The 24371-nt window shown below is 45.0% G+C and overlaps 1 protein-coding gene and 1 long non-coding RNA gene across 2 annotated transcripts in view; one reads left to right on the top strand and one right to left on the bottom strand.

The window, feature by feature from the left end:
- Window positions 1-24371, top strand: part of KIAA2012 (KIAA2012 ortholog) — a 141877-nt gene that overhangs the window by 40300 nt on the left and 77206 nt on the right. The window contains exons 9-12 of the mRNA XM_011974481.1: window positions 1038-1304; window positions 4687-4863; window positions 8424-8534; window positions 20379-20447. Of these exons, the coding sequence (XP_011829871.1) occupies window positions 1038-1304; window positions 4687-4863; window positions 8424-8534; window positions 20379-20447 (624 nt within the window). The remainder of the gene's footprint in view (window positions 1-1037; window positions 1305-4686; window positions 4864-8423; window positions 8535-20378; window positions 20448-24371) is intronic.
- LOC105535407 lies at window positions 8711-12159 on the bottom strand. The gene is made up of 2 exons (XR_001005423.1): window positions 10028-12159; window positions 8711-9673 (listed from the first exon to the last, which is right to left on the bottom strand). It is a non-coding gene; the product is annotated as an uncharacterized LOC105535407 (long non-coding RNA).

Raw genomic sequence — 24371 nt, 5'->3', positions numbered from 1 at the left:
ATATATATATATATACACACACACACACATACACACACACACACACACTTAATAAAAAGAGAGACAAGACTATTCACAAGATTGGGTTCAATCTTATTTTCCATGATGACCCTGATAGGAAGGTGAGGAAAACCACCAGGCCATCATGAATCAGATTCTTAAAACCAGATGCACCGAGCTTGCCAACACACTGACAATGCAACATAGGAATCGGGTACAAAGAAAGTGAATGCATGGAGTTCTTCCCTCATTTACATGTCATGAGGACCCTCCTTTAAAAGCATCAGAAGCCTAACTCAAAATGTGTTAAGCTAAAAGAAAGGAAAGGGGAAAAAGGAAGGAAAGACAGAAGGAAGGAAGAAAGGGAGAGAGGGAAAGAAGGAAAAGGAAAGAAGGAAGGAAGCAAGGGAAGAAATGAAGCAAGGGAAGAAAGGAAGGAAGGAAGGGAAGAAGGGAAGGGAGGGAGGGAGAGAGGGAAGGAAGGAGGAAGGAAGGAGGAAGGAAAGAGGGAAGCGAAGGGAGGGGAGAGGATGAAAGGAAAGGAGGAAGGAAGGAAGGAAGGAAAGAAAGAAGGAATTGGTTCATGCAAGAATCAGGTAACTACAGGAGCAGCTGAATCCAGGCCTCGGAAAATGTGTGCGCAGTACTTGTCTCTCAACTCTGTTAGCCTTTCCTCTCAAGCAGGCTCTTACCATGAGGTGATAAAGACGTCTTCCTGCAATTCCCTGCCAATCTCCTTCCTGTTATCCTCTATAGAAAGGATATGCCTCTTAAAAGCTCTTGCAAAGCGCAGAAATCACCCGTGATTGACCGGACTAGGGTCCTGTGCCCACCTCGGAACCAATCTCTCTGGCCAAGGCAATGAGGTACTCCCATGCCAGGCTTCAGTTCCATGCCCCTCTCTGGAATCAGCAAATGGACACTGCTCCAACCAAACCACATGGTGTGAGCAAGGAAGGCATAGCTCCCCAAAAGAAGAGACATTAGGCAAAAACAACAGACCTCTGCTACAACTCAGCCTCCTCTTTGTCTCCTAGGTGCTCCACACCCTAAGTCAGAACCAGAAAGAAGCGAAGAAGCCAGGCCTGTGTGGAAACCGCCCCTAAAGCCTGTGTCCTTAGAAACGCCACGGGAGTTAACGGTGCATCTCCCAGTGGACGCGGGCAGGGACACACTCTCACCTCAAGGTAGCTCCTCCCTCCCTCCAGCATCCCTCGGGAACCTCACTCTGAAGGGAAGCAAGGCAAGACACACAATGGTCCACGGCCAAGAAAAAGGAGGCTGGAAGGGAGATTCGTTCACTGGCAACCACTGGAAGATGGCCTTTGTGCAGGCAGGAGCTGCCTTCACCAAAGTGCTGCACTAAAACTAACAGTGTCCAGTTCACCAGTTACCTACTCCCTAACTCATCCCACTACTAGTTTCTGGTTGCAGATGTAGAAAGGCATCAAACTTCCTGAAAGTTTGCTGCATGCCTGACAGTTTATCCTGTATTTTTAAACAATGAAATTTCATCTCTAATCTGTTTATAAATAGGTATTTATTCATTAAAAAGTCCATAATATCAGCGGGGTGTGGTGGCTCATGCCTATAATCCCAGCACTTTGGGAGGCTGAGGTGGGTGGGGATCACTTGAGGTCAGGAGTTCGCCAGCCTGACCAATGTGGCGAAACCCCATCTCTACTAAAAGTACAAAAAGTTAGCCAGGCGTGGCGGTGCACACCTGTAATCCCCGCTACTCAGGTGGCTGAGGCACAAGAATCACTTGAACCCAGGAGGCAGAGGTTGCAGGGAGCTGAGATTGTGCCACTGCACTCCAGCCTGGGTGACAGAGCAAGACCCTGTCTGAAAAAAAAAAAAAAAAAATCCATAATATTGATAAAAGTCTTCACTCCAATTTCTATGACATGTGGACATTTGAAAATATACACATGGGTGCATCTAAGTGTTTGTGTTTATGTGTTGGATAGGTCAGAACTAACAGGCCATATTTAGAAAGCTCCCCATTTTCAGAAAGCTGAGCCTCCTTTCCAAAAGGCATGTGCAAGATGACAGTATCACAGATGTCAAGTGACCTCTGCTGCTGGTATCAGAAATAGGAAGATGCACATTAATGTGTTTGGAGTTCTTCCTCTGTGCCAGGCACTGTTCTTAGTTTTTAACATGTATTCTCTTAGGTACTCCTCACAGCAATCCTCTCCTCCTTTTACAGATCAGAAAACAGAAGCCCTGAGAGATAAGTAGTATGTTTGAGGTCACATAACTATAAGTGGCCTCACTAGGATTGGAGCTCAGGGCTTCCAGTGCCAGAATCCATATTCTTACTCATTATACTACATTCCCTTTCAGAATAAGCCCAACATAGTGATTTTCTAACTAATACCAAAAAAAAAAAAAAAGAATAAAAGAATAAACCAAACAATGAACCTAGATCAGGACGTCCTCGAAACATTTAGAGAATGTCCTTTGATTATTGAGGCAGAGGCTTATTTGGTCTATCTCTTAAGTGGGAGTTAATGATCCTAAAGACTTTAATGTTTCCTTTTTTAAAAAAATCCAAATATGGGCAGGGATCACCCTGCAAATAGAGAAAAAAGCACCTTTCTGCTTATGGGCCACAATGCGAGGTGCACAGCTGGAGCCATGAGACAAAGGACACCAGTGATTTTCATCTTCCGTAGTGTTCATTTTGCACTGCCCTGTACTTGTGTTGAGCTGCCATGTCCACCAGGAACTGAGTACCAGAACTTGTCCCTCCTCTGCTACTCTGCCAGGAAGAAACTGGTTAAGAAGCCCCTTGGTATAAATTATGCATGCGACCGAACCTGGGAGTAGATGCAGAATGAAAGGAACCTAAAGAGGCAGTTTCGGCCGGGCGCGGTGGCTCACACCTGTAATCCCAGTACTTCGGGAGGCCAAGGTGGCAGATCACCAGAGGTCGGGAGTTCGAGACCAGCCTGACCAACATGGTGAAACCCCATCTCAACTAAAAATACAAAAATTAGCTGGGTGTAGCGGCACACACCTGTAATCCCAGCTATTCTGGAGACTGAGGCACAAGAATTGTTTGAATCCAGGAGACGGAGGTTGCAGTGAGCCAAGATCATGCCACTGAACTCCAGCCTGGGTGACAGAGAGAGGCTCTGTCTAAAAAACAACCACAACAACAACAACAAAGAGGCAGTTCATCATGGCAGTCGTCACACAGAGGCCCCTGCTGCATGGGCATGTTGATGCTGAGTGGGACTGCTCCATTGCCACAGAGGTGGCACATGCATCCACACATATGTATATTTTTTATTTTATTGCTTAACCACCTGAGAGTAAGTTGCAGACATTGTACCGTTTATCCCTTATCAGCACGTATCTCCTAAGTCCAGGAATATTCTCCCTCCTAGCCACATACAATTACCACACTCAAGAAAGCAAACACTGATATAATAGTACTTTCTAATTTCTAATTCATAGTCACATTTCTCTATTTATACTAATAATGTTCCTTTATTATCGCTTTTTTTCAATCTAGAATTCAACTCAGGATCATGCATTACATTTAGTGGTCCCACTCGATAGAATCTTTTCATCGAGAAGAGTCCCCTAGTCTTGTTTTTCATGATATTGACATTTTTTAAGAAGACAGGCCAGTTGCTTTGCAGAATTACCTTCAATTTGGATTTTTCTATTTCCTCATAATGAGATTCAGATCAAACCTTTTTGGCAGGAATATCACAGAGGTGACGTTGTGTCTTTCTCGGCCCATCATATCAAGGGTTACAAAATGTCAGTTTCTTCCATTGCAGGTGATGTTAAATTTCATTATTTGGTTAAAGGTGATGTCTGCCCCATTTTTCCATTGTAAAGACACTTTGCCTCTTTTTAATGAGTTAGTAGTCTGTGATCATTTGAGACCACATGAAGCCAATTTTTAAACCCAAATATTAATAGCAACTATTGTTTTAAATGTGAAATAAAGACCACTGCCTCTGAAAGAGGCAAAGCCAAGGCCTCAGTCACTTGGGCTCCTGTGTTTCCTGCTTCCTAGAGCAGGCCCTGTTGGTGTTGAGAAGAGAAAATGGAGGCAGAGGGTAGGGTATGCTTTATGGAATGCTACCGTCAATCCTGATGCCCTTTGACTTCCATCTGGAAGGTAGCACTTTTTATTTAACCCTGACGAAGGAATGCGATCATTGACTCTGCCTAGCAAAACTACTTTGTGGTCAGAAATCGGTATCCAATAATCTCATCAGCTCTAAAGCTGGGATCTCTCTAGTCAGAGCCTTGGGACTGAGGGTGGAAGGAGTTTGCACCCTCTTCAGTCCTCCTTCCATCTCAGGATTTCATCCATAAGATGGGAATAAAAACAACCACCACTCAGTTCCTCCCAGTTCTTGGCAATTTTCCAAATGAACAGCCACGATTCTAGTCAAGAGTCATGTCATTTTGGCCATGGGAGATATCAGGTCCCTGCTGCTTCGCAGGACTGGAAAAGAGGGACAAACCTGAGAATGAGTAGAATAAACCATCCTAACACCAGGACGGTTTCTTCCTTCTAGCCACAATACAATTACCCGTTCTTCATAGCAGTCTTCACACAGAGGTCCTTTAACCACGTTAGAAGAGAGCCTCCTTCTCCTTCCTGCTGATTCTGGTTTCTCACACAGGCTTTTTTCCCTTTTGTTTTAAAAGATGATGATGCCCCGCCCCACGATGCGGCCCCACCATTGGATCTTCTACCCCCGATTAAAGGGAAAAAAAGTCCCGAGAGCCAGAATGGCCTGGATAGCCCCAGGACATCAGGCCGCAGCAGCCCCCCATGTCTCCCGCACATGAGAGCGTCCAGGAGGGCACTGCCAGCAGCTCAAGGTAACCATTCCCAGGGTGCATAGATGCCCCCCACTGGCTGGTATGTGGCTCATTTCCAGGGCCGTGTGGCTGCTGTGATGTAAGTTTTCTGAAAGGCACTCCATTGAAAAGAGGTAATTGACACAGTTTCTGATGATGTCAGTGGGATTAATGTTCCCCATGCATATTCCTAAAGGGTCAGTACATGTTTTAAGGGTTTGCTGCACCGACATGCACTGCCACGCTGTTTTGTGCTTTCCTCACTCCTGGCAGCAGCATTTGATGACACAGCTCCCTGCGCTCCTGGGGGAGACACACTACTGGATTTACCAGGCACACTCCAAACTGAGCCATAACCCTTGCCCCCTGAGGCAAGAGAGCCCGATGAGCCTGCCAACAGAAGAGTCCTCAGACAGAAGTCAACTCCAGCCCAGGGCAGAGCCTGTTCACAGAGACGAAAGGACCCTGATTCCTAGGGAAGGGTGAGGCAGGGCAAGGCCATTCCCTCTAGGTTTTAGCCTTACTTAAAGTGCTTATCCTTAAGGAGCTAATAGTCAAGGAGGGGACTAAGATGCTTATACAGAGCAATAATGCAAGGACAGTGCAAGAGCAGCTCCCCTGGGGCTTCCATCTAAAGGTAGCTCATGGAGCAAAAATTGCCTAGAGTCCAAGTTACCCCGGAAAATCCCTGGGAAGGTGCCACACTGGAGACTGACAGACCATTTTCAGGAACGTGTGGTCCAGGCAGCTGTTTCTCCTTCGCTGAAGGCTTGGACTGCTTTCTCAGTTTGAGCAGCAGATGAAGGAGATGACATGTGTTTGGGGGACAGATTGTATAAAGAAAGAGGTACCTCTGTTAACAGCAGAATCACACTCAGGGCTGCGAGAAACTCACACTTTGAGAGGCATATGGGAACAGAGAGCCATCATGGAGGCAACAGATTTCACATCTTTCATTTCATGCTCACTCAGGGACAGAATGCCTCAGTATTTAAATCAGTCTCGCTTGCTCTCTCTCTCTCCCCCTGCCCAGCACACCCCCCTCTCATTCTCTCCCCAGAGCGTATGTAATTGAATTCTTTAAGCATAAATTAAATCCACAGATTAATAGCTCCATTCTGTGTTTGCAGCTTCTGTTTCAGGCTGAGATGGTCAAAATTAAATCCCTTCCTTCCCCGCAACACTCTCTCTACCCCTAGAGACACTGTTTTCACCTAGAAACCATTCCAAGGTTGGAACCTCTCTTTCACAGACCACTCCCCTTTATACTTGTGTGGCAGCAATGCTCCTTTAATTCTGATGCAAATGAACCAAACTTAGTGTATTGTTATGTCCCCACCTGGGGCCTTCCTAGGAAGTTGCATGGCCTGGGACAAATCACAGCAAATGGATACTCACACCTACTTTAGACATCCTTATAAAGGGAGAATCTGATTAGAATAAAATACCAGTGGCCAGGTGCTGTGGTTCATGCCTATAATACCAGCACTTTGGGAGGCCGAGGTGGGCGGATCACAAGGTCAGGAGTTCGAGACCAGCTTGTGCAACAAGGTGAAACTCTATCTCTACTTTTTAGTAGAGATATTTTGTATTTTTATACAAAAAAAAAAAAAAATTAGCCAGGCATAGTGGTGCACATCTGTGATTCCAGCTACTCAGGAGGCTGAGGCAGGAGAATCACTTGAACCTAGGAGGCAGAGGTTGCAGTGAGCCGAGATAGCACCATTGCACTCCAGCCTGGGCAACAAAGCAAGACTCTGTCTCAAAAAAAAAAAAAAAAAAGAATAGAATGCCCAGACCAGGACTGGGACAAGAGAGCAGCCTGAAGCCTCAAGTGTGTGTGTTGGGTGTGTGCATGTGTGTAAGTGAATGTGTGTGGGATGTGTGCTTATATGCCCATGTAAGTACATGTGTGTGCTTGTGTGCATGCATGTCGTTGTGCACATCTACATAGGCATGGCTGCATATGCATGTACATATCTATATATTCAGTCTTGTGAATGTATGTGTGTCATATGCTCATGTATGTCACTGTTCATGTGTATGGGGGTGTGTGTGTATGCCCTGTGAGAGTGTGAATATGTCAGTGTGTGTTTGTAAGTGTGCATGTGTACGTGTGTGCTCCTTAGCATCCACTCTAGCGGGTGGCCTGCTAGTCCAGGTAGCTGGACTCCTGGCCCCTTTGTCTTGGAGATGGGGAAGGTAAGTATAGTATAATATGAATAAATTTGGTCTTTGTCCCTGGTTTCTATTACTAAGCTAAAACTCTTGGAATTTTCTGAATGATAGTAGTATCTTTTGTTATTCATAATGAGCCCCTTTGAAAACACCTGAGTTTATGCTAATGAGGTGACATAGGGTAAGGCCCCTAGGTAGCCTCATGATGGGGCCAGCGACCAGAAGGACCAAGCCCAGAAGGACCAAGCGATAAGAGGATTAGAGGGTTGGAGTTTCCAGCCACAACCTCCAGGAAAGGGGAGGGGACACTGCAGATCAAGCTCTTTATTAGCTGTTGACCACGGGTTGATAAGCTTCAGTGTTGCTGAGTGTGTCTAGGTGGGAGGGCAGCAGGCCCAGGGAGGGTACGGAAGCTCGGCACATCCTCGCCCATCTCTTCATCTGGCTGTTCACATCCTTTCTAATGTCCTTTATAAATAAGCCAGAAAATGTAAGTAAGTGTTTCCCTGAGTTCTGTGAGCTGTCCTACCAAACTGTTGAACCCAAGGAGAGGGAGGATTGTGGGAGGCCCAATTTAGAGCCGGTCAGTCAGAAGTATAGGTCACGATCTGGGACTTGCAATTGGCATCTGAAGTGGGGGGCAATCTTGTGGACTGAGCCCTACCCTGTGGGATCTGACACCATCTCCCGGTAGAGAGTGTCAGAACTGAATTAAATTATAGGACAACGAGTTGGTATCTGCTGGAGAATTGTTTGGTATGGGGGAAACCTCACAATCTAGTCCCAAGAGTGTTCTGGGTTGAGCATTGAGATTCAAGTGGGGAATAAATGACTTCTTTTTTACTTTTACAGTCAGGTTATAAAAAATACCTTCAATCTTTCTAAGTAACTAGGGAGACACAGCATCCTTTTCCTTGACCTGAGCCCCTGGCATCACCAAGCCATCCCAGTATTTCATCTAGAGGTTATGGCTGTGTATGCCGAGTACTGCACAGGACATCTGACGGAGGCGGACAGCAGAGGCAGGAAGCAGGAAGTCCTGTTCCCAGGGGCTGGGCTGCTGCACACGGCTGAAGGAAGGGACTCCCTTTCCTTCACACAGAGTGCCCATGCTTGCTTAGCCCTGCCCGTGAGGTAGCCAGGCTCTTCCGAAGGCATGATGTAGGCGAGTGGCAGCCCCTCCCTGTTCATCCCACCTTGACCCCCAGAAGGCAGAGCCTGAAGAATAGCCCCGCTTTGCTGAGTCCCAGGAACAGGCTCCCACTATACTCTGGTGGGCACCTGAGCCCACGTGCATCTACGGGTGTGTGCCCACAGGGGACTACAGGAACATGGCCCAGGTTCAGTCTGTCTTCCTCACCAACATGGTGTTGACACTGCCCATGCTTGTGCTTATTTTCAAGAAGATTCCAGCGACCCCACCCTGGGACACTTCTTGCTGGGTCCAGATGGAGAAGAAGTCTGCCTGTCCCTCCCAGGGCAGACCCAAACCGAGGCGCTTCCATCGGGTAAAGGTAAGCTCACACACTCCAGGGCAGCCTGGTTTTTTTTTCAAAGGGGAAGATGTTACCTGCAGCTTCCAAATTTTCCCAGCAGCAGAGACATCATTAAAAACAGACGCAAGTCAGCCAGTTTCTCCCCTTTCACTGACACAGAGGTGCTTCTGTAGCTCAGACACAATGATCCAATGTTTGCACAACAAGTTTACTCTTGCTGGAGCATTTGGAGAGAGAAGTTCCAGTGGAATGGCTTGGAAGAGGTCTAATGTGCCACGCTGATGCCTTGATGAGAATGATAAAGTCCTTTTGGTATTTGCCCAAACTAAACACTGCCTTTTCTCTTCTTTCCAACCACCCTGCAGAGGTGGAGGCGGCTAATTGGTAATCCAATCAGGTATCCTTGTTATGAGCATTGGTTCATCCCTGTGAATCATCTGGCTCCTGACAGATAGCAAGGCAGTTTCCAAAAACCCTTCTGGCATGTTCACTTTTTAGAAAAGAGATGCTGCCTCTGGGCAATAGCCATTTTGCAAAGGAAAAAAGAAATGAAGTCAGAGGGTGATGAGCATCAACCACCCAGAAACCACTGTGATGTGTATGCATGAGTCTGCAGCCAGCAGGCCCCTTGATGTGGGAGATTAAAAGCTGCACTCATTTGGGGGGTTATGTCATGACTGGCTCAATAAAAAGAGCACAGATTCAGAGCTAGGAGATTTGAGGAGCTCTGGCCTCGCCTCTAAGTTGCCAGATGACTTTGAGTCAGTCCCTCATCCTCCCTGTATCCAAGGTTCCTCCACCAAAATGAGAGGATTCATTCCTCCTCTGAGAAATTCCTTGACCATTGCTGCATTTTACATCTGTGTCCACCGCTATTGAAGCAGCCACCTAGTATATGGATTTCCAGAAAGTAGAATGTATTTGATTCCAAATTCAGCATCAAAGAACTTCCATCAGCAGTTGGTTTATACCAGGATATGAGTACAAAAATATCTTGGTTCTGAATTGGTGGAAGCAGGAGTTAGACAGGTGGAGGCCGCTGTCAGCATGATACAGCTGGTGCAGCAGCTGGAAAGCAAATATGATTCTGTTCACCTGCTGCACATTTGTCCGCTCTGTTCCAGGAGAAATAGTTCCCCCTTTTGGCACAGCGAAAGCTAGAAGCAGAAAAGGAAATATTTAGGCTGTAAGTTTATTGTCACCATTGTCAATATGATGCTTCAGTCATTTCAGTATTCTTGGCACCTAGCATAGTCCCTGACATATACATAGAAGGATCACAATAAATGTTTACTGAAATTTTTTGAAAAATATTTCAATAATTTCCATGACATGGAGAAAGAAAAAGATGAAACTTATGCTGATAAATGAAGACTTGCCAGTCCCACAGACGGTATATTTAATCCTACTTGCCTCTCAAACCTAAAGGCATTCACTGCATGCTTATTGAATGAATGAATGAATGAATCAATCAATCAATCAATCAATCAATCAATCAGTTAGCCACTGACCTTTCTCAAGCCTTTCCTCCATGGGCAGTTGGTTGACCTTCAGTCTTGATGGTAGCAGGATGTTGCCCAAGAAGGTGGTGAAAGATCTTAAACCCACATCTTCCTTATAAGGGTCTGACTTTCTAAGAGTATGTATTAATGAGCAAAGATTTTTTTGCTTTGGCCTTTCTTTTTTTTTTTTTTGGTTTGGTTTGGTTTGGGAGACAGTATACTGAAAAAACTTTCTCCTCTCACAAAATATTAGGTTGGTGCAAAAGTAATCGCGGTTTTGCCATTACTTTTAATTGCAAAAACCTCAATTACTTTTGCACCAACCTATAATTGCTCCAACCACACCAAACTCTGTGCAGATCAGTTTGTTCAAAACCATCTTAATCACTGTCTCCACCCTCCCCTCCAGCCTCATCTTCTACTATATTCCAGCCCACCCCTTGCTCATCTCTTTGATGGCCTAAAAATTCAGTCTTCATTCTTTTCTCTCCAAACTTTTGCTCAAGTTGCCCCCAAATATTTAGAATAGCTTTAAGTTCATCTTTTCTGGAACATTTTCCTTAATAAATCCACCTTATTGCACACAACTGCCTAGATGTAGCCTCAGCCCCATTCCTCTCTCTCTGTCTCAATCCTGCTTTTGTGATTATTGTATTTATCTGCATCTGTTTTCTGTTTAGCTCCCAATATATGAGTCCTAGAGAACGTCTCATCTCCATCATATGTCCAAGAAAAGCTTGTTGATTGACTGAATACCCCAGGTGCCATAAAGGAAAGTTCTTTAGGGATCATAGTTGTTGTTGGTCTTTTTTTTTTTTTTTTAATTAAAAAAAAAAACTCTTGAGTAAAGGAAGGAATATGATCTGTCTGATCTTTCTGAGACTTCCAGGCTCCGTCAACAACTATTTGGAAATAAATTCTTAGGCAATTAGATCATGATATCTTGCTTTCAGACAGCATAGGGAAATGAATATAAACCTTCAGAAGGGAAAAAAAAAAAAAAAAAAAAAAAGATGTGAAGACTAGAGCTGGAATTTGACCCTTTTGGTCATGTTGGGATATTGCAACATTTAGAAAATTGAAAGTCTTGAGAAAGGGAAAGTTAACTTGGAAGGATACAAGTCAAACCACTGGATATGCCCTCCGCATTGCTTATCCTTGATTCAAATCCTTCATGTACTTCCCTAGTCACAGTGCCAGCAATAGAAGTTTTCTCTCAGAAGTTCTTTTATTCAGAAGTTTTTTTTACAAAGAAGTTCAAGGATGTTTATGCCAGTGATTCAGGCTGGACATCAAGCCCCATGTAAATTTAAATTCCTGGTCTCTTTCAGAGTTTCTGTTTAGTATTTGTTCTTGTTCTAAATGGATTTTTACCCTCAGAAAATGTTTTTTGGGTGTTTTTTGTATTTTTAGACAGGGTCTTGCTCTGTCACACAGGCTACAGTACAGTGGTGCAATCATGGCTCACTGCAGTCTCAAACTCCTGGGTTCAAGCTATCCTCCCACCTCAGCTTCCAAATAGCTGGGGCTACAGGCACGAGCCACCATGCCCGACTTTTTCTTTGTTGAGACGGGGTCTCCCTATGTTGCCCAGGCTGGTCTCAAACTCCTAGACTCAAGCAATGCTCCCACCTAGGTCTCTCAAAGTGCTGGGATACAGGCATGAGCCACTGCACCCAGCCTTTCTTGATTGTTTGTTGTTGTTGTCATTTGTCATTTAATTAGCATCCTTCCCCCTTGCAACTCTTTCATAGTATGGTGGTTTTAAAATACATCCGCAAATTCTTTGACACTTTCCCCTTCAAAAGGGAAAAACTAACTCTTCTCCCCTTGAGTGTGAGTGGGATATGATGGCTCACTTCTAAGTAAAGATAGACTATGGCAGAATTGATGGTATGTGACTTCTGAGACTGGGGTCATAAAAGGCACCAAGGCTTCCTCCTTGCTCGCTCTGTCTTGGATTACTCACTCTGGGGAAAGCCAACCACCATGTCTGTGATGAGGCCATTCAAGCAGCCTATGGCAAGCAGTCCACGTGGCAAGGAACAGAAGCCCCCTGCCAACAGCCAGAATGAACTTCCCAGGCTTGTGTGGGAGGTGCCTTGAGAGGAGATTCTCCAGCCCCAGTCAAGTCTTCAGATGACTGCATCCCTGGCTGACATTGTGTCTGTGACCTAATGAAAGGCTGCCCCAGAACCACACACCTAAGCTACTCCAAGATTCCCACAGAAACTGAGACATAACAAAGGTTTATTGTTTTAGGTTTCAGGATCATTTGTTTTGCAGTAATAGGTAACTAGTATTCTAGATAACTAGTATTCTTGGTGTCATTTTGTGATGGTCTGTGATTTGGTTGACAGAAAGGTGAGTCTAAGAATATCCCAGCTGGTCTCAAAACACTGATCATTTAGGGGTAAAACACAGGCTAAGTGATTGACTTTCTCTGTTCTCCCCATTTTTCCTTTGTGATAAGTTGGTTGTGGGACCCCATGAGTAAAAGAATCCTTCCATGTTGGTTGGGTACTGTTTAAATTATGATTTTCCTTAAGTAGCCCATCTCTTAGTAGCTGTTACCTTATTGATGATGCCAAGAGATGTAAGGGATGATAATTAATTTCGATAAAGCCATATGAGGAAGAAAAAAAAAACTCTGGTTTTATTCCCACCTGTACTGCCCAGGATTTCTGTGATCACAGGCAAATAACTTCATTGCCTTGGACCTCAGCTTCCTCATATGGAAAAAGAGGAGTGGGTATCAGATTCAGTCCTCACAGCACATGTCCCATCAAACTCCAATTCCTCAGAAGGTTAACAGGCATTGTGTAAAAAAGGAAAGGTTCTAGGGCCAGATACATTTGGAAACCAGTGGACCAAAGTTAAGCAGATCCCTTACCGCAGGACTTCCTAGAGCCTCCAATACACTGATGTGCACCATGGTTCTTCAGGATGGGGATATGCACTGTTTCCCAAATTTATCTGATCACTGAATGCCTTTGTTTTTGGTAAAGCATCATGTGGATCTAAAAAGTTTTTGGCAAACTTTGGAAAATGCTAAACTGATAATTTCTAAGGTTCTTCTAACATAGCGTGTTTCTAAATATGCCCCTTTCCCCAAGGAGACTCTCAGTGGAGCAGTTCTTTTGTCTAAATCCTGAAACAGGATTTCAGCCATTCAATCATTTGTGACTATTATTGTTTTTATTCTCTAAACATCAATTCTGAATCATAGGGTCCACAATCCATCCATCTCTGGATAGGAAGAAATATAGGAAGATAGGAGCCCCACATGGTTATAGTGTTTTTCATAACACTTTTCAGTGTTTTTCATAACCGTCATGAGAAATAATGTTGGCAGATGTTACCAGTACTAGCAATCTCAGGTCAAATGTTTGAATAAGGGAAAATGTGGCTAGATATGGTCTCTGGGCACCCAGCGTTTCCTTCCAGTGGGCCTTCCTGTACTACAGAGGCTAGAAGGCTAAAAACTACATTCCCAGATAACCTCTGCAGCTAGGGGGCTGGATGCAAATTGTGTTCTGCCAATTAGATGTGCTTGCATGAGATTTGGGCAGAAGTGAGGCAGAAGCATCAAAGCTCTGGACACTGAACTCATGAAGACTGAGCATAAGAGGCAGTTACTCTATAGTAACTCTGTTTCTTCTTTAAAATATCCGGGCAGTTTCTGTTCTGGGCTGAACCCTGACTAAAAAGCTCTTCTTACAAAAATTACAGGAGATTCCCATCAGGCTTGGCATGGGGCTAAGTTAGGTCTATCACATGTACCACAGTGTTGAGTGGGTGTAGAAGGGCAGGCTGTGATAGCTGTGCTTGTCCCAGCCTTCAGAAGGAAGCAGGGTTCTTTCCCTCACTGTAGTGATACCAGCAAGGCCTCACAGCCCACTCTGGAAGGTGTCCTGATAGCCACCAGTAGAGAGCTGCTAAAACACAGTAGGGACTCTCCTTCATTTCCTTTGACAAAAACCTCTTGTGATTCCTAGAAACACAAAGACTTCCCTACCTCACAGGTAGCTGAAAAGGTGGCATTATCACCACTTTATGGCTTCCGAAGAAGAAATATGTCAAGAATAATAGCTTGCAGCCAGGTACGGTGGCTCATGCCTGTAATCCACTTTGGGAGGCTGAGGAGGATGGATCACCTGAGGTCAGGAGTTTTGAGACCAGCCTAGTCAACATGGTGAAACCCTGACTCTACTAAAAATACAAAAATTAGCTGGGCATGATGGCAGGTGCCTGTAATCCCAGCTACTCAGGAGGCTGAGGCAGGAGAATTGAACCTGGGAGGCAGAAATTGCAGTGAGCTGAGATGGTGCCATTGCACTCCAGCCTGGGTAACAGAGTGAGACTCCGTCTCAGGAAAAAAAAAAAAAAGGAAAAAAATAAAAAATAGCTTGCTTTGAATCCATTAGCTATTCGTTTTTTGAAGAAAAAATCAATATAAAGTACTGAAGAATACATAATTTCTTTTTTTTTTTAAGATGATGGTACTTATGTCACTTTTTACAGAAGCTGTGAAGCTATGAATTCTACCTCCCTTGCATTTGTTCTGTTTCAGGGAACCCTAGAGTCAGGAGGGAACTTAGGCATCACCTTCATCAGTATTTAAGCAAAGGAATCATTTAATCAGACTTTCTGAGAATACTAGTAAATAAAACAGATAAAAGCAGAACTACCTGGTTGAAGTGGAGATGATCTAATTATGTCCCTCCCAACTTCTCTGCAGCCCAACTAACTCTTCCCCTCCTAAGATGATTCTAGGAGTGGGGGTGGGGGGCTATGCAGGGCCACTAGAGCTATGCGACAATTAGAAAACCTGCTGGGCCAGGCACGGTGGCTCATGCCTATAATCCCAGCACTTTGGGGGGCTGAGGCAGGAGGATCATGTGAGCCCAGGAGTTCAAGACTAACCTGAGTGATATCGTTTAGCTGTGTCCCCACCCACATTTCATCTTGAATTGTAAGTCCCACAATTCCCATGTGTCATGGGAGGAACCCAGTGGGAGGTGATTGAATTATGGGAGCGGGTCTTTCCTGCGCTGTTCTCCTGATAGTGAATGAGTCTCACGAGATCTGATGGTTTAAAATGGGGAGTTTCCCTGCACAAGCTCTCTTTGCCTGTCGCCGTCCATGTAAGATGTGACTTGCTCCTCCTTGCCTTCTGCCATGATTGTGAGGTCTCCCCAGCCACATGAAACTGTGAGTCCAATTAAACCTCTTTCTTTTTTGTAAATTGCCTAGTTTGGGGTATATCTTTGTCAACAGCATGAAAACGGACTAATACACTGAGCAACATAGTGAGATCCCGTCTCTGCAAAAAATTTTAAAAATTAGCTGGGCCTGGTGTGCACACCTGTGGTCCCAGCTACTCCAGGGGCTGAGGTGGGAGGATTGCTTGAGCCTGGGAGGTCAAGGCTACAGTAAGCCATGGCTGCACCACTGCACACCAGCCTAGGCAATAGAGTGAGACCTTGTCTCAAAAAGAGAAAAGAAAACCTCTGATTTTATGGATAAGGAAACTGATGCCCAAAGAGGTATGATTTGCTCAAAGCCACACAGCTTTTATATGGCAAATCCAAGGCTCAAGCCCAGATCTTCCTTCATCCAGTGAGGCCAGAGCTTTTCCCATTGCATCACACAGACTCTAGTCCCTCTTATCCAGGTATTTAAGCTTCAAGGACCAGTTGAAGTTCCCTCTCTACTGTGATGCCTTACCTGACCACCTCAGCCACAACTATTGCTATTTCCTTACGTTCCACTCATTCTTACCACCTGGGCCTCTTACCAAGCACTCCCTCACATCTTTTATCCTTTTTACTATTTTTCTTATTTCCCCTCCTAGATTGAAAATTCCTGTGAGTAGATCCCCCTCATCTACCTCTGAATATCCCAGAGAACACACCTTGTATTCCCAGAGTATTTCTCATAATATTGACTGAATATTATGAATATTGACTGAATAATATTTACAAAAGGAATAGTGGAAGAATGTGTTCAGCTAAATTCTAATAATAGAACCCCCCACCTTGGATTTTAGCTGAACACATGGCTGCCCACAGAGAGATTATGCTTCCCAGACTCACTTGCAGCTAGGTATGGCCACATGACCAAGGTTTGACCAATGGGAAGTGAATGGAAGTAACACATGCACATCCAGGTCATTTCCTTAAAAGGAAACTGTTTGCCCTTCCCCTTCTCCTTCTCCTTGGACTTGGTTGTGGTAATAGCTTCAACCATGTAGAAGAGAACAATTCTGTATGGGATGATGGAGTACTAAGATATTAGGAACCAGGGTGTTCAGGTAACTTTATGGAGCAGAGCCACCCTGATCAGCCTGTCTGCCTACCTCTGGACGTGCATGTGCAAGAGGAATAAATGTTTATCTTTTTGGGTCTCTTGTCTTACAGCAGCTTACCTTGTGCCTTAACAGAATGCAACTATAATATCTGCCAACATACTTCACATTGCTTTGTGAAAATCAAATCAGATCACACTTGCTCTCCATCTTATAAAGTATTAAGAAAAATTCCAATACGAAATATCATTGAACCTCAAAGAAGGCCCATTACGTGTGTGTTTGATTCATTTGATATAATGTACCGAATGCCTCCCATATGCAAGGGACATGGAAGGATGTTAATATTGAGAGCAAACACCCTCAGGCACCTTGCTGTGCATGTCATGTTGTTCCCTTATCCCAGTGATTCTAGGAAGTGAGTATTTTCATTCACATATCATAGGTAAAGAGATTGAAACACAGGGAGCTCACTTACCTGGTTAAGGGCAGAGCTGGGCTTCATTCCCAGGCCTGTCTGTCCTCACTCCACACACCAAGGCTACACCCCAGGCACTGCAGTTACTGCCCTCAAGGACCTCACAGTCCACGTGGAGAACAGATTCACAAGCCAATAACTGTACCATAAGGCAGAATGAAATGAGTGCCATCACAGAGGCCTAAGAGCACAATCCAGGGGTATTCCAGGAAGGGCCCATTAATTGCAGCCTAGGAAGGTGGGAAGGGCTTTTTACAGAGGAAGCTCCGTTTGCACTGACCTTTGAGAAACGAGAAGTAGATAGACAGAGAAGGGGAGGGCCAGCCAGCCGAGACATTAGCATGAACAAGGACAAAGAGGAACGTAGAGAACACGTGGATAATGAGGAGCAGCACGGTGTGAGTGGACTGTGGGGGGGTTTCATGCAGGGGTGAGGAGAAGCTGGGCCTGGAAGGCAGACCAGGGCCAGACCAGGGAAAGCCTTGTGTGCCAGGAGAGAGCTGAAATGCTGCAACAAGGAATCAGATGTTTGAGGAGGGATGTCATGCAACCCAACGCGTGAGCTAGCATGAAGGAACAGACAAGAGAAAAGGCAGAGGGCTCAGGCTACTGCAAAATCAGCCGGACAGCACTGGGTGAGGGCCCGAGTGGAAGGCAGTGAGCAGCCATGCCTAAAAGGCATGCTCCCCGAGGCCGCTGACTGCACAAGAGTATCTCAACCAGCACTCTGAGATCTGGGCCGCCCATGACAAGCCTGTTTGTAGATCCTCTTTATAAAATTGGCTACAGCGCTCATCTCCAATCTTCTACTCAAATTCGCTTTTTTTTTTTTTGAGACTGAGTTTCGTTCTTGTTGCCCAGGCTGGAGTGCGGTGGTGCGATCTCGGCTCACTGCATCCTCTGCTTCCCAGGTTCAAGCGATTCTCCTGCCTCAGCCTCCCAAGTAGCTGGGATACCACCACGTGGTGCACAAGTAGGTGCACCACCACGTCCGGCTAAATTTGTTGTATTTTTAGTAAAGATGGGGTTTCACTGTGTTGGTCAGGCTGGTCTCAAACTCCTGACCTCAAGTGATCCACCTGCCTCGGCCTCCCAAAGTGCTGGGATTACAGGTGTAAGCCACCGCGCCTAGCCTAAATTATCTTTATTCTGTTTTTACTTTCAGTTAAGAAGGTTATTTTGGAAAGGGAGACATGTGTGTCTCCTGTATTATAATTAAGCTAAAACAACAACTAAGGCCTGGAGCCCACATTGTCCCCACAGCAGCACCCACAGGGCCACCGCTCTGGCAGCCTCCCTCAAGCCAAGTCAAAGTCCCACCAGCCCACAGAAAAAAATAGATCCCCATGCCGTATGCCTCTCAGCTTGTCAGCAATGCAGTGTGGCTGTTTTCTGGCTCCTGGGCTGTAGGGGAAATGGTTGAGCTTCCTAGCAGGCAGCTGTGGTAAATAATGAGTTCTAAGGAAAATCCTGATACCAAACTTCTTGGGAGCTACGAGGCAAAGGGCAGGGCGGTGGCGGTGACAGACAGTGTTTGTGTAACCCTCCTCCACCCTCTCACCTGACACACACAGAGTTTTCTCTTTCATGACTGTTTTTTAGCCTCTTTTTCCCTTTCAACCACCGACCACTCAATTCTTTGAGGGAAAATTAACATTCATTATGCAATTTATCTCTCTCCTTTTAATCCAGAGTGTCTGTCTCCAAGGTCCCTACTCAATAATTAATGTTTGTTCTCATTTCCCATTCTCCAGAGCATCTATTCTTGAACCGTAGGGTCAACAATTAACACTAATTACGGCTTTTCCTCTCTTCAGTGTTGGTGCTCAGAATCCCAGGCCGCCTGCTCAGCCTCAGCCATCCACGCGCACGTGACGGTGTGTGTGCCCTGAGACGCAGGAGCACCGAGAGGCAGGCTTTACCAAGCCCCACCGCAGTTTAGCAAATCAATAAGACCCAAACATTCTTTCTTGGCATCCTCTCTAGTCTATTTGTTATCGGTAATGAGACAATGAAGCAAAAAAATAAATAAATAGAATTATTTGGAGATGAGTTTAGTGGCTAGGTAGACTAAAAGATCTCTAAGTCTTTTCCGTTTGAATTTTCTAGGATTCCTTTTTTTCTTCTCTATTGCTCTCTCCCTGATATCTCACATCTCCCTCTCCCTTCTCTCTCTCTGCTTCTCTCTCCCTCTCATACAAACACACCAAATTTCCCTTTAAAAACCTTTCTTCCCGCTGGGCACAGTGACTCACGCCTGTTATCCCAGAACTTTGGGAGGCAGAAGCAGGTGGATCAGCTGAGGTCAGGAGTTCGAGACCAGCCTGGCCAACATGGTGAAACCCTGTTTCTACTAAAAATACAAAACAATTAGCCGGGTGTGGTGGCAGGCGCCTGTAGTCCCAGCTACTTGGGAGGCTGAGGCAGGAGAATTGCTTGAACCTGGGAGGTGGAGGTTGCAGCCAGCCGAGATTGTGCCATTGACATCAGCCTGCTGACAGAGCGAAACTCCGTCTCAAAAAAAAAAAAAAACCCCTTCATATAGGACCCACTCAATTGACATCCTTGCTATTACCTCTCCCTTAACTTTCACAAGTCTGTCATTCTAATTCTCATCAGTCATTAAGACAGCATTGTTTTAAGTAATTTTCATTTTGACTGACAAGGACAGCTAAGAGAATAATTCTCACCCCAGGTGACTAGCAGATCGCAAAAAAAAAAAAAAAAAAAAAAAATTCATCAGGGGCTGTGAAAAAGCCTGTCTGTCTTTTGGCTAGAATCAGACGGACTAGAATCCCTCCTGGCTCCCCTGGTCCAACACTCTGTTTGTGCTACAACCGGAGAGGGGGGCTTTTTGTGCTTGTCTGTCATCCCCCATGGCTGCACACACTGAGACACAGCTGCTGTTCAAATCTGGGCATCTTGCAGCATGTGTCAAACGTTAACTGTTTCATGATCTTGTTTTGTCAAAAGTTCTCCTTACAGAATTTTATCATCATGGACCCTACAGAATTTTACCTTTAAACATCTTGGATAAAACCTTATTTTCCTCAATGCTTTTTTAATCCTAGATCAACCTTCTCTCCAGAATATCATCTGTGGATTTTCAAAAACATCCAATTCAAGGCCGGTGTGGTGGCTCACGCCTATAATCCCAGCACTTTGGGAGGCTGAGGTGGGCAGATCACTTGAGGTCAGCAGTCGAGACCACCTTGGCCAACATGACGAAACCCCACCTCTACTAAAAATCCACAAAATTAGCCAGACGTGGTGGCACATGCCCGTAATCCCAGCTAGTCAGGTGGCTGAGGCAGGAGAATTGCTTGAACCCGGTAGGCAGAGGTTGCAGTGAGCCCAGATCGTGCCACTGCACTACAGCCTGGGCAGCGGAAAGAGACTCCATCTCAAAAAGTAAAAACAACAAAAAAAAAACCAAAAACAAAAAATCCAATTCATTGCAAAGCTTAAACATCGAGGCAACCACTTCATGTTTTCCCCTGTCTTCGGATAAGGGAATAAATTTTTACAAGACTTTTTCCCTCTCTCAGATAAAATATCTTATTGTTTTTCAGCCTATGAATCTGTCAATTCAAATATCAGCCATAAAGAGGACGGGCCTAGTAGTCAGCATTTCCTAAAAGGTAAGCTTTTCCCCTAAAAAGTTACCTCTACTTCTCTAGGTAATTTGACTCATGATCATATTATTTCATATATAGACCTCCAGAAACCCACAATTTCTCCCCAAATATACCAATAAGTAGCAGAGAGGATTTACTTCTTGGAAAGCCTGAGAAATGTGTTGTTCTCATGAGTTACTCATGGGCAGCCCCGTGGTCTGAGTATAGATATTAGTGAGGAAGAGACATCGGATGGAACCAAGTGCTTATGCTTAGCTGGCCTGGGGAAGGATAATTTGCAGGGATGTCCTGTGGGTTCTGAAGGTAATCCACTGCACAGTTCCCTAAATAATGAGGTAGACATTGTCCCCTGGAGTTGTGCATCCCTCACCCTGCACACACCACAAGCTAGGAGCCAATCTGGGAAAGACTCAGGCTTGTATTTTCAATAGATGACTGAGGCCAGGTCTGCCTCTCCTCAGATTCCTTTTCTATTTCATTTCCCCCATGGAGTATAGGTTGACTTTGTAGCTCATCCTCCACCCACAGATATGGCTGCTGCTGCTTCAGACCAAGGAAAGGATGATGACCTGGAGACTTTCTCTCCTAAAAATAGTCTTTGATTAACAGAGAAATGTGTGTGGTCTTCCTGGCTGCTTTTTTTTTTTTTTTCCGAGATGCAGTTTCGCTTTTGTCAGTCTCGGCTCACTGCAACCTCTGCCTCCCAGGTTCAAGCAATTCTCCTGCCTCAGCCTCCCGAGTAGCTGGGATTACAGCTGCCTGCCACCACGCCTGCCCAATTTTTGTATTTTTAGTAGAGACGGGGCTTAACCATGTTGGCCAGGCTGGTCTCAAACTCCTGACCTCGTGATCCGCCCGCCTCAGCCTCCCAAAGTACTGGGATTACAGGCATGAGCCACCACTCCCAGCCTCCTGGCTGCTTCTTTTGGGGCTGGGCAGCAATGAATCCTGCATGAAGAAGCTGCTGAAGGAACAGGCAGGAGGCAGTGCCACAGATCAAGGGCTGTAGGCAAATCAGGGTGGAAAGATTGTTTGTGCCAGAGATTGCAAAACTAAGAGAAAAGGCACAATCATATCCTTGCCAATCTCAAAATCTGTAAACAGAGAAATACCTGGGAGTCTGGCCCTCTGCACTCCCCCCTGCCATCTTCCTTGGGCAGACATCCTGACGAAAGTAGAAAGAGTTTCCATGCCGTTTTTGCTCAGTCTCATGCATTGGTTAGAACGGGGCCAGAACAGCTCTTAAATAGGAGCCCTCAGTAAAAATGATGATGATGTTGGTGGTGGTGGTGGTGACAGCTACTGTTGTTATATATCCCTGATACGCCAAACATCATGCTGAGTGCTTTGCATTCATTATTTCATTTCATCCCCACAGCAATGATAGTAGATAAATCCTATTATTATCTTCATTTTTCATCTAGGACAATGTGGCTCAGAGACGTTAAGTGATTTGCCCAAGGTCACACAAAGTAGTGAAGTTAGGGTTTGAAACCAAGGAACCTGTATATTTATGACTAAGCATGGTTCATAGTGGCATCAGTCTAAAGAGGGGCAATTCCATCCGACAATATATGAGAGTTTAGGAAGTCCTTGACTTAGTAATGACCCATGCAAACAAATGGCTTCTGTGCAACCTCCGTTTCCCCCTCCAATTCCCCCTACTCAGCATCAGACACCCTTTTGTGGGTAACACTAAAAAGGATTTGCAACTTTCAGAGATATCATAGGGAGAAGAGGAGAAGCTGGAAAAAAAAAAAGTAACAGTTTGGGAAAATCAAAGTCCTGAAACAAATTTTCAAGCAAGATAAGCCTGATTACAGGCTAGCTCTGCAAACCAAAATATTCTTTCTAATAGCACCTAAAATGTTACCATTTCCCTTCATTCTACCATTAAAATCTCACCGATAAAAGACTTACCTTGGTTTAAGAAGTATCCTCTTAAGATTCTGAAACTTCAGAGAGGTGAATAGTCTGTCACACTTTAGTAAAAGTATATTTAATCAGATAGTTGCTCTCTTGCAGCCTAGCTAGGAACAGCTGCTCTGAGGGACTAAAAATTCTGATGGGGTGGAAACAAAGGTGAGTAATTTGGAAGTACATAGAGCTTTAAGGGTTGAAACATGCCTGGCCCATGGAGTGCCCCAGGGGGCTCGGATGAACAGCAGAACATCGGCTGCGTGGAGGAGGGGACACTAGAAGGAGAAAAGTACAGAAGGGGCCATGGCAGCACACCAAAGGCTAACTTAGCCTTTTACAGGGGGCCTCGCAGCAAGCTCTAGATCCACGAAAAGGAGAGAATGTTTTGATCCTTCTCGCCTCTATTCCTAGTAACTAAAAGACCTTGGACTAATGCAAATCTCCTTCCTGTTTCCAAGCTTTAGAACATACTGTTCCCTCTGCCTGGAGCACAGTTCCTCATCTCCTCCTATCCAACATTTTTTAATTGCGGAAAAATACACATAACTTAAAATTTGTCATCTGAACCATTTTTACTGTACAGTCCAGTGGTGTTAAGTACATTCACATTATTGTGCAACCAGTCTCCAGAACTCTTTTCATCTTGCAAAACTGAAACTTTATACCCATTAAACAACTCCCCCTTCTCCCTCCCCTAGCCCCTGGCAACCACCATTCTACTTTCTGTTATCCCCGACTTTTACCCCTTGTCCTAGTTAACTCCTGCTAATCCTTTACTTCCCGATTTAATTATCAAACTGACCTCCCCATGAAGGGTTTTCTCCTTTCCCCTCGCCCTCCTCCCCTCCCTGCCGATGGGGTGACACCCACCCTCCACATGTGCACAATGAACCATGCTTACCCAGTTACAGTCACAGCTGCTCACTCACCTCATTGGCCACTGACTAGACTTTTCTCTCCTTGAGACTGCAAGCTCTCTTCTCTTCTCTGCTCTTCTCTTCTCTTCTCTTGTCTTGTCTTCTCTTCTCTTCTTTTCTTTTGACAGGGTCTCCCTCTGTTGCACAGACTGGAGTGCAGTGGCTGGATCTCAGCTCACTGCAGCCTTGACTTCCTGGACTCACGCGATCCTCCCATCTCAGCCTCCTGAGTAACTGGGACTATAGGTGCTTGCCATCATGCCTGTCTTTTTTGTTTGTTTGTTTGTTTGTTTGGTAGAGATGGTGTCTCACCATGTTGCCCAGACTGGTCTCCAACTTCTGGGCTCAAGCCATCTTCCCACCTCGGCATCTCAAAGTGTTGGGATTACAGGCATGAGGCACCACACTCAGTCACTAGACTGCAATCTTTTTAAGGGCAGGGGCCCACCAGCAATGCTATTACCTGGTAATATGCTGCTAACACACACCTACTGTCAGTGCAGCATAAGCATTTAATGATTGAAAGGTTTAGCTACAATATGGGTGAAACAGGCCTTTTTTTTTTCAGGTTGACTTGGAAACTTAATCACTATGCAAAACAGTCTCCGCAGGAAAATGCATTCCACATATAGGCATAGGGTGCCTCTTTCACAACTTAGAACCCTATTTGTTCCCTTGATTTGCCCATTGACCTTAACAAAAACATTTTTACATCACTTTGTGCTTAATATTCCCCATTTGTTGCTAAGGAAATAGATATAATATTACTTTGAAAATATCTGGGCCAGGCGCAGTGGCTCACACCTGTCTGTAATTCCAGCTATTCAGGAGACTGAGGCAGGAGAATTGCTTCTCCTGCCAGAGGCAGGGTTGTGGAGGCAGAGGTTGCAGTGAACCGAGATCACACCATTGCACTCCAGCCTGGGCAACAAGAGCAAAACTCCATCTCAAAAAGCAAATAAATAAATAAATAAAATACCTGATATCCCCCTGGAACTGAGTTCAAAGACCAATTTAAAACATCTATTCATTGGAACACCTATAGAGCTTTCATAAGTTTTTTTTTTCTTTTTTTTTGAGACAGAGTCTC

This window comes from Mandrillus leucophaeus, unplaced genomic scaffold (genome assembly GCF_000951045.1).
Source record: "Mandrillus leucophaeus isolate KB7577 unplaced genomic scaffold, Mleu.le_1.0 Scaffold146, whole genome shotgun sequence".
Classification (NCBI taxonomy): Eukaryota; Metazoa; Chordata; class Mammalia; order Primates; family Cercopithecidae; genus Mandrillus; species Mandrillus leucophaeus.
The sequence above is the reverse complement of the archived record's forward strand: the minus strand, read 5'-3'. Positions and strand labels throughout refer to the sequence as shown.